Source organism: Xiphophorus couchianus, chromosome 8, assembly GCF_001444195.1.
Source record: "Xiphophorus couchianus chromosome 8, X_couchianus-1.0, whole genome shotgun sequence".
Classification (NCBI taxonomy): domain Eukaryota; kingdom Metazoa; phylum Chordata; class Actinopteri; order Cyprinodontiformes; family Poeciliidae; genus Xiphophorus; species Xiphophorus couchianus.
The window spans coordinates 3,005,770-3,016,341 of record NC_040235.1 but is presented as its reverse complement, the minus strand read 5'-3'; the positions used below and the strand labels follow the sequence as shown (position 1 = coordinate 3,016,341).

The 10,572-nt window shown below is 38.1% G+C and overlaps 1 protein-coding gene across 1 annotated transcript; it reads left to right on the top strand.

Moving 5' to 3' along the window:
- Nucleotides 1-2,069: 2,069 nt before the first annotated feature.
- Nucleotides 2,070-7,281, top strand: ccni (cyclin I). The gene is made up of 6 exons (XM_028025691.1): nucleotides 2,070-2,081; nucleotides 4,508-4,651; nucleotides 4,725-4,826; nucleotides 5,356-5,491; nucleotides 6,094-6,242; nucleotides 6,399-7,281. Exons 2-6 carry the CDS (start codon nucleotides 4,535-4,537, stop codon nucleotides 6,561-6,563), a joined length of 669 nt encoding a protein of 222 aa, XP_027881492.1. The 5' UTR covers nucleotides 2,070-2,081; nucleotides 4,508-4,534; the 3' UTR covers nucleotides 6,564-7,281.
- The last annotated feature ends 3,291 nt before the right edge of the window (nucleotides 7,282-10,572 follow it).

The window sequence follows — 10,572 nt, the reverse complement described above, 5'->3', positions numbered from 1 at the left end:
GCGCTGCGCTGCAGAAACCACAAATGTTAACAAGTTTATAGAGTGAATATCTCCAGAAATAAGACAAAACTAACTTACAAGTAACTTTTCAGCAGGAAATCTGAGCTCGTTTTATTTAAAAACTCCTTAAATCTGATGGAAAAACTTCTAGTCACGTAAAATAATTATAATATTTTTACTATATTACAAGTGAAATAATGTGCCAGTTAAACTACTTCATCAATATTTAGGAATTATTGATTTCTATTTCATGCTGAAAAGTTACTTTTAAGTTAGTTTTCTTTTTTCCAGGTGTACTAACACCTGGAAACTGTACTAAAGTAACAGTAGCAGTACTTCAGTATATTTTTACTTAAGTAAGAGTAAAAAAGTATCCGTCCAAGAAATTACTCAGGAGGGAAAAAGTATTTGGTAAAAAGTCTTCTGAAGTACTGAGTAACTGATTAAATGATCAATCATTTAATATTTAAAAATTACATCATCAGATGGACCAAAATATAAAGTTAAGCAGAAATTCAGGTATTTTAAGTAACAAAAAATAACAAAATAAGGCAAAATACATTTTTCCACATCAGTTTCTTTCACTAAATAACTTCAACACAAACTGCAGGTGTTTCTCTGTACCTGGTGAGTTTTTGGTTAAAACATGTTTGTTTTTCATTCAGTGGGAAGAAAAGAAGAAATACTTCATAATAAAAATACTCAAAGTACAGTGTAGTAAAAATACTCCTAACAGTACTTTCTTTTTCAAAAGGTGAATTTTATTTAAATTTGGTTACCGGGTCACAAACTGACCTCAGAAAGATTCCCACTGTGGAAACCGGATGAACTTCTGATGTTTTTGGCTTCATGTTGGGATTTTTACGTCACTGAGTTCAGTCGGATTTCAGGGGGAAAACATGAACAACGTCAAAAACAAACTCATTTCTGCTTTTTCTTCCCTTTCAGTTATGAAACCGTAAAACGACACAACTGGGAATCATTGACGCTCTCTGTCATATACACGCAGATGCATCCATACGCAGGTCAAAGTTTCTGTTTGTTGTTTTAGACTAAATGCAGGACATGCAGGCAGCGGCGGCCATGTTGGAGCAGCAGGCGGCTCCCAGGCAAAGATTTTTTAAATATCACATTAGAAACAGTTTATGTAAATGGAAAAAATTAAAACCCAGCGGGCCGAGAGAAACTTTTCCCATCGCTGTTGTTAGCTGATGTCGCTCGTGTGTCAGATTTGCGGGCGTACCAGAAACGTGCAAATACAAAGGTTCCGCCCGAAACTTTTACTAAAGTACAAAAGAAAAATGTAATTAATTGTGTTACATTTTTAATGTGTTAATTGATTAAAATTAATGTCTTAAAATGTTTCTCTTGAGTTTAATAATTAACAGACATAATTAAATTGTTAGATTTATTTTAATCCAGAATTGGAGGAACAGACGGGAGGGAATAATTTTATTTTGAGTTTCTTCTCTCAGTTTTACTTTCTTGTATTTTATTTCTACTTGTGTTTAATTGATCAGTTTTAGTTATTCTGTTTCTGCAGCTCTTTTAGTCAGTCGCTGCTGTTTCTTTAAATGCTTTTTAAATAGAGTTGGTTTAGGAATCGAAAGCAAAACACAACCAACATTCCAGCCCACTTTCTAATTATTAAATACCATAAATACCATAAATACCGTTTATTCATTCACCGGTTTATAAAAACCAACCAACCACAGAGAATTATATCCTTAAAAATGTTTTGTTTTGTTTTCTCTCGTCTCCTCGAAGTGTGACGTGTTTCCAAACCGTGAGGCTAAAGTTGCGAAACGATTGTTGAACTGTTGACGAATTGTTGGGTTGCCATGATCGCGTGAGGCTGGGCGGCGTTTCGACTCAGCGTTTCACAAAAGACAGAAATAAAACCTGCTGTTCTCAGACGTGACACACATTCAGGAAGCAGCAGAAAGACTGATTCACAGAACAAACCAGCTGACAGGGTGTGTGTGTGTGTGTGAGTGTGAGTGTGAGTGTGTGTTGCAGCACGATCAGCTGGTCTCACCCTGTCTGCGTTCGTGGCGTCACCTGTTTGTTTCAGACGTGTTGTCAGATCCTGGACACGCCTTAACTCAGCTACTGCTGCCCAAAGAAGTCATTAAATTCAAAATGCAAACTTAGTTCACTATAATTAGTTTAGTTTTATCTGCTCAAAAAAAAAATAAGATCTGTATATAATCTGTAAATACTTTAAAGATCCAAGAAAATGTTCTAACTTTTGGGATTCTAAACTGTTTTCTGTTTTCTTGTCCAAATTTTCACCATTTTTGATTTGTGACCAACGGCCGAACAAAATCATTTCAAGGTACCACAAATGGCCCCCGAGCCACACTTTGAACACCCGTGTTTTAACTCTTCGTTTACATCCATTAGTAAAGAAAGTGAAGTTAAAGTTTCCGTCCGGGTCATTTGACCTTATGACCCCACAGGAAGGCTTCATACTGGTGCTTGAAATCCTGACAAGTTCTTGAAAATCCTTGAATTGATTTGTTTTTAAGATTTGGAAAGAGCTTCTTATTCAAACTACATAATCTAACGTTTGATTAAAAAGATACATTTAAAAAACATTATTTAAAGTTGAAACTATATTTTCATCCACCTGGTAAAAAGATAAAACTTTATTATTCTTTTTATTTTAAATCTAAACTTTTCTTGTTTTCGGTTCAGTAGAATTAGTTAAATTATTTCCATTTGCAAAATATCAGAAAGTTTGATGAGAAGATTTATTTTAATTTTGAATATTTATTATTAACTTTTGATTTGCTTAAATTTTATATGTTAAGCCAAATTTAATTTTTTGTTTTATTTTGTTAAATTACTGATTTTTGTTTTTTCAGACCAGTCAGTGTATGAATTGGGAAACATTTCAAAACATGAATTAAATAATATTTTACTTTACTCTTTCTCTGCTGTATAATGTAAAATACCATAAAAATACTTTATTAATAATTTAATAACTCAAATCATGTAATAGTACATTTAAACTGTAAATTGTTTCAAATCTCCAAAGCGGAAAAGTTTGACGCCTGACCTTGAAAGTGGCCGTCGTCATGGTAACCTGTTTTGCGGCGCGGGTTGCAGGATACAGACGTCTCCCCGGCGCAACGGGACGAGGCGGTGCGCTGGCTAACGGAGCTCCACGGCCGGCTGCAGCTCTACCCAGAGACCCTGGTGTTAGCCGTTAGCATCCTGGACCGCTTCCTGGCTCCCATCAAGGTACCGAAAAACACAACCAGACACACGCATCTCCGTTTAATCAAAGCAATATCAGCAATAAATAGATTTATTATAGTAATTCAGCTCAAAAGCTCACATTTTTTCCTTCCACTCAACTTTTCCGTTGAATCAGTGAAAGAAAACAAACTCTGGATGTTTTAAAGCAGAAACTTTTCCATGTTATGAAGCATTAAACCCCAGAATATATATATAACAATTGACAATGATAATAAAATGAATTCTGATCGTAGATTTTATCAGAGCTCGTTTCCTCGATCGATCGATTGATTGATTATTTGTTCTCAGGCCCGTCCAAAGTACCTGCGCTGCATCGCCGTCGCCTGCTTCTTCCTGGCTGCCAAGACCTGCGAGGAGGACGAGGTAAACGTTCAGCGCCGGGAGTCAGCGCCGCTGGGAGGAACGTCAGGCTCACCGTGTGTGTGTGTGTGTGTGTGTGTGTCAGTGTGTTCCCTCTCTGAAGGAGCTGGCTGCCTCCAGTCGCTGCGGCTGCTCTCCGTCGGAGATCCTGAGGATGGAGAGACTCGTCCTGGACAAACTGGACTGGGATCTGCACACTGCCACGGCTCTGGACTTCCTGCACATCGTACGTTTCACACGCGATTAATCGTATTCATCATGATTAATCAATTATTGTAATAATCGTCAACTAATGTTGTTGACATAGAGGAAGAATAAACCTGACTAACATTAAAAGCAGAGAAATCTTTGAAATATAATTTGAGTAACGATTCAGGGATTTTTGTTAAATTATAATTTAGTTGTTTTTATTAATCTCTTGTTATCTAAATACTAATCAATTAATCCAAGAAATGAATCTACAAACAGCAGGCGATCACTAAATTAATCTTGTTGCAGTTCAGGCAGCAACATTTCAAAAAGGAATTGAATTTGTTTATTCACATTTTTTTCATACTGCATAAAAAATACTCGAGCAGAGAAGTGAAAAAAAAATCATTTAAGTCTGAATAACCGATTAATCATCTGAATAATTGATTAGTAAAATAAATTTAAACTCTTTCTCTGGTTTCTTTAGAGTAAAAGTTGTTTCAGTCTCTGATTAAAACTCAAAAATATTTAATTGAAGAGAAATTAAATGTTGTTGTAACTCAAATTATTCAGTTTATATTCCATAGATTAAAGTAAATAACACAGAATCTATTGATCTTCATTTTGGTCGATTGATGAGTTGTTTCTGATCGGCTCAGCAGTGCCACCTGGTGGCAGGAAACATGAACAGCTCTGATTTGTGCCTCAGTTCCACGCGATGGCGACGACGTCTCGCTCCGGCTTCCTGGACTCCGTCGGGTTGAACCGCTCCCAGCACCTCAGCCTCCTCACCCGCCGCCTCTACACCTGCCTGGCCGACCACGCCCTCATGCAGGTGGGACGCCGCCGCCGCCGCTTCCTGTTTGTGTGCGGCTGGTTTCTGACGCTGGGTTTGGTTTGATCTGCAGCTCAGGGGATCCATGCTGGCCCTGGCCCTCATCAGCCTGGAGCTGGAGACCTGCTGTCCTGATTGGCTGGCGCTCACCATCAACCTGCTGAGGAAGGCTCAGGTGAGTCTCAAAAAGGTTCATGAAGCAGTGAAACCAGGCAGGAGAGGAGTAAAGGTCAAAGGTTAAACCTCACTGGTCAGACTGGGAGACTGTTGCTGCTTTATCGGGTTTTACCTGGAAGATAAACGAACCAGAACCAGAACCTGGTGCCAGGGTTCTGAACCAGAACCAGAAAAGATGGAGATTCATTTCAGATTTTTCAGGTTTGGATAAATTTGGAGAAAATAAGAAAAAAAAAATTATGTTTCCAGATTTTATTCCCTAAAATATTAAATATATGTTAATAAATCTCCTTCCTCACTTGTCATTTACTATTCTCTCTCTCTTTCTCTCTTTCCCTCCATCCCTCCTTCCTTCCTCTTCATCAGTTTAATTTCTCTTTAGGTGCCTCAGAATGTGCCTGACTAAAATCATTCTTCATCTCCATCTCAGTCTGAATCCTCCAATCAGAGCAGAAGTCCTTAGATCTCGACTGTGTCACCATGGCGACCAGGTGTAACTCTTCCTCTCCCGCTCCTCTTCCTCTCAGGCGGACAGCTCGGCGCTGATCCGCAGCAGAGAGCTGGTCTCACGCAGCCTGTCCACGCCCAGAGCTTCCCTGCCTCCCAACACCGTTTACATCTACCAACCCCTGCAGCTCGCCGCCCCGAGCCGCCGCCCGCCGGGTAGGTTCCCTCCAGAACCGGCCGGGTCCAGAACAACCATCCAGAACCTCTTCTACCCTCAGGCCAGCCAATAAAACTGTTTAGAGCCACAAATAACACAATAAAATATAAATATTTATTCAGACGATTAACCAAGTATTTGGACAATGAATAGATTATTAATCTATTATTCAATTTATTATTTGATTATTCTGCAGATTAATTGATTATTTGATGACTAATTGGTTGTTTTGCCATTAATCGATTAATCAGAAACAAATATTTTCAGATTCTGCATATTTAATTATTTAAGCCTCTTTTTATACAATGTTAGAAAAACATTAAAATAAACTAATAACTTTATTATGTGTGATATAGTGCAATAACAGAAATCCTTTGTGAAATTTTTGAGTTTTAAAACTAAAAAATTTCACATTTTGTAATTCAGAAATATTCCAAAAACCCTGTAATTTTTATGAGATTAATCTGAGAAAAATTGAGGGTTTTTGCAGAAATGTGCTGCTTTTCTATGTCACTATGATTTATGACATGATTTGGTAAAAGTCGGGCTTGGACAGTACAGAGGGTGTGAGTGTGGTTCTTCTTCGTCTGTTTGGGTCCAGGGACCATGGAGACGTCCAGGGACCAAGCCGCCCTGCCTCACACGGCGGCAGCAGCTGGAGAGGAGAGCAAAGCTCCGCCCCCTTCCCCGAAACACCTGAACCACCTGCAGAAAGTCCCGCTGCGCTGCAAAGCCTCCACCAAGCGCAAGGTGAGCTGTGGAGGTCAAAACCTCCAACTAACCAACTTTACTCTGGTTAAAAAAACGTTTTATTAAGTTTAGGTTAATAAATAAATCCAATCAGACTCAGAGCCTCACTAACATGAACGAAACTCTAATGTTTGCATTACCTCCGTCTGCCTCTAGGTGGAGCAGATGGACGTGGACGACTTCTACGACGGCATCAAGCGCCTCTACAACGAAGACGTCACCGCCGCCTTCCATGAGGGGGCGCCGCCCGCAGCCGGGGGCGGGGCTTACGGTGGTGACTCTTCCCCCTGCCCTCCTCTGCAGCCGGTCGGCGCCTTGTAGAAACGGGAACCGCCTCGGCAGCCCGTCGGACCGACCAGGTTCTGGTGTCCGATCGGCCGCCGGGCGTTCCCGTGGAAACGAGGCGCGGCGGGAACGTGGAGCCGTTCAGCTGGAACTGACCGCAACTCCCATCAGCCCCTGCAGCTGGAAAACAGAGCAAAAAAAAAAACTAAACATCCAAAATGTTTAAAAAAAAATCTGCTTCTGATGTAATTATTCTGTTTGTTTAACACAAAAAATATTTAAACATAAAACTTCCTTAAAAACCAACCTGAACGTGTTTCTAATGGTGACAGTTTCACGTTTTTGTTTTTTCTCTCTGCATGTTTTCCTCTTTTTTTGTCGAAACTTGGTGCCATTTATTAATGTTACATTTAAAAAACTCAACTTTCAACTGCCAAAACGTGTTTTTTTTTTTAAAGTTTGTTACCTTGAAGTGAATGCATGAGAAATGATTTGTAGCTTTGAGGCTGTTTGGTTTTTCAGAACCAACCCAACCAACGACTCTCCGGTTCTCTGACCCATCAGGACCAAGACGTTGGTTTTCCCTCTGAAGGTGTCGAGGTTCACGGAGACGATATTCCCTCCTGTTTAAAATGTTTTAACTTTCTGTTTAAATTATTTTTCCTCAGTGTAAAAAGCTCTGTTGCTCCTGCTGGAGGAGCTGCTGCTGGCTGCTTCAGGACCCTGAACACTAAATAAAGACCTTACAACGAGAGTCCTGCTCTTCTTTTACGTCACAACTCCAGTTCAGCAACTTCTTCTGATTTAAATAGGACAAAAACTAACATTAAAAGTAGTTTTAGAGCAAAAACCTTTGGTAGAAACACAAAGGAAGAGTCCAGCTTGAGCTTCATTTTGGTCCATTTAAAATTGAAGACGCTGTCATACCTAAAACGGCCACCAGATGGCGCATGTGGTCGCGTTTGGATCAATGTAGTTTCAGCTTCCAGTAAAAGAACCAAACACTAACTGTGAAGCATGGAGGTGGAAGTGTCATGGTTTGGGGCTGCAGAACCAGAGCGGCTCTAATCTGAAGCAGAAAAATGACCCAAAACACACCAGTAGGTTCACCAATGTCCTAGTCAAAGCCCAGATCTTCTAAGTCTTGAACCTTCTTTATGAAGTTCTTTCAGCTAAATAGAGTAAAATTGGCTACTGCGGGAGGGTGTGCTAACTTTCCCCACCTCCAGAAAGCACTTATTTTTATTTGTAGTTCAATAACTTTATTAAATGTATAAAAAAGACAGAATTTTTAAATAGGTGTGTTTTTTTTACAACTGCAGCTTCGTTCTCTCCAAAGAGTGAAACACGTTTCATTACAGCAGCAGATATAAAACTTTACAGAATGAAATAAATGTTATGAAAATACAGTGGTGGCCACATTTCTGCCACTGTTGCTATGAGAGCAAAGCTAAATTTTTTATTAGCGCTTTAGCATTTTTTAATAACTTTAAAAAGATTTAGCGCAGCTAGCTTCCCCCTGAATTAATTTTTCAGGATAAATTCTGTTCAGTAGCTACAGAATAACAAATCTGGATAAATTTGGCTGCAATAAAGGTAAAATGCTATGTGCTATGCTATGTGCTATGCTATCGGTGGGCATAGCAGCAACATGGTTAAAGTTAGCACTTTAGCATTTCCATTTACTAAAAACTAACATTAGTGTGTTAGTTTCTGCTAAGTTTGGCAAATGGTTAGCATTAGCTTCTGCTAAATACCATGGTGGTGTAGCACTTTAGCTTCTTTTAAATATATGTTGGTGTAGCATTTCTGTGCTATAGCCTGTTAGCTAGCCGTGCCTCCCACTGTGTTTTGCTCATGTTATGTTGTGATTGTTTTCCTCTGAAATGAAATCACTCGGATCTCGTTAAGCATTTTTGTTCCAGGTGTTTGTTAGATACTTTCAGCCTGCGGTTTTTTTAACAGGTTTATCAGTCAGAGAATCTCAGAGCAGCGCAGAGGAAAATAAAGATATGAAACATTTGACTGAACAACAGGGTTCAGGAAATAAAAACTGTTTCTGAAGGTTTGTTTTCAGCCTCCCTCCCCCAGTGACTCATTCTGGTTTTAAAAAGTTATCAAAGTCGGACGAGGAACTGATAACTTCCTGGTTGCTGCGTTTGTTCCTCTGACCACATTTTCATAAAAGTCTCAGTGAGATTTTTATGACGCCTCGACATTCCTCTCATTGTTTGAATTTCACAAATGTTTCAATGTTTCAGCAGCTTCTCAGCTTGTTTTTGCTTTTCCATGACTTGCAGAGACCAGAAAAGGAAAACCTGGGAGTTTTTCCTTCTCATTTCTCTGTTTCATGTTTGAATCGATTCCAGGAAAGTGATGCGATTATCAGAAAAGCTGCAGTTCGTCATGCATTCCAGTCTAAATCTCATTTGAAGTCTGTTTGTCCTGCAGGAAGAATTTCATATTTTCTAATTGTTTGTTGTTTTTTATCTCAGTGTTTCATTAAAAACTGGGTTTTATTTTGACAGAATCAACAGTTAACCGGTTATTTCAGCAGAATTACATCACGATTCTTCAGGCCAAAACTGAAACCAGAAACTTTTCTCACTCATTTGTTTTTGACACGTTGGTGTAAAACAGGTTTCTAACGTCAACACGGCGCTGAGCAAACAGCCTGACCCAACATGCCAGGATCACATCAGGGCGGAGAACCGAGCTGGAGATCCAGCCTCACTTCAGTGTTTTTATCAAAACAGACACAAAAAGTATTTATTATTATTAAATCATATCTGATCTAGTTGTTAAATAATATGGTACATTAGTGGAAAAAATAAGTAAAATTGTGACTTAATTTACATTTTTATCGGGTATATAGGTGGTACTGGGCCTATTTTTTTTATTTTTTAATCAAAGTTTATTAATTATTATAAATTATTTAGTCGGAGTCTGGCGGGTCGGTCATCTGGTGTTTGTTTGGTCATGTGACAAAGATAAAAATATTGATTTTCTACATGAATATCGGCTGAAATTCTCAAATCGGTCCTGGAGTAAAACTAGATTGATAAAAAAACATCATATTAAAGCAGAAATCATGTTTTTCTCAACATAAACGGCGAATTTTTTACTGATTATGATGAACTTTGTGTGTTTTAATTTAAAACTCCCATTAAATACCAAATTAAGCATAAATAATCATTTTATTTGCAGGCCAAGACCAGGAATTGAACCTCTAACCTCTGAGCCAACCAGATCAGGAAGTTCTCACATTTTCATTTTTAACACCATAAAAATAAAAGTTTTGTTCTAATTTTGCAGAAATGCCAACAGATCAACACAGATTTGTTTCCACAAAAATACTAAATTTCAATCAATAATTAACTTGTTAAATAAAGAATAAACACCCAATTAAATAAAATATATATTTTAAAATAATATTTCTAAATCAGATCTTTTTGATGTGGAGAGATAATTTCAATAACTTACAGCATATAGATTTAATAAAAATATTTATTTTTTAAACTGAATAATAAAATGCTAAAATATTTAATTTTATTGTTAACATTTTTAAAATAAACTCTTTAGGGCTCAAATTCAAAAATACTTTATTGAAATAAAATAAACTTTAACTCACTGAGTTTGTTACAGATGCAGCAAGCATCTCCTGTAGCAGTCTGTGCGCAGCGTTTCTATTAAGGCCTCTGACTGAAGACACTTTGTTGCTGTGCAGCAGATTGATGATGAGGATGCTCAGGGTCGTCTGCAGAACAGAACCAGAACCAGAACCAGAACCAGCCGAAGATTAAACCCTAACCTCTGATTGGTTGGTCAGTTAGCCCCGCCCACTGACCAATCAATTACTTCTGATTTGTGACAAAAGTAGTTTAATTACATTTATATTCATTTTCAGTTTTTTTCTTATCCTTTATATTAATACTATAGACAAGCATTCCTTCAAAATAAAAGCACAAAAATAAAAGTTTTGCCACATTTGTATTTTTCCAAAAATAAAAGTAACCATGTTAAAACCCAGCAGGTATTAATTTCT

What these genes read in the sequence shown, in the direction of transcription:
- ccni (XM_028025691.1), top strand. Translation starts at nt 4,535, where the DNA reads ATGGCGACGACGTCTCGCTCCGGCTTCCTGGACTCCGTCGGGTTGAAC. An exon ending in CCGACCACGCCCTCATGCAG is followed by an intron (nt 4,652 to 4,724) that starts GTGGGACGCCGC and finishes TTTGATCTGCAG; the next exon opens with CTCAGGGGATCCATGCTGGC. An exon ending in AAGCCTCCACCAAGCGCAAG is followed by an intron (nt 6,243 to 6,398) that starts GTGAGCTGTGGA and finishes GTCTGCCTCTAG; the next exon opens with GTGGAGCAGATGGACGTGGA.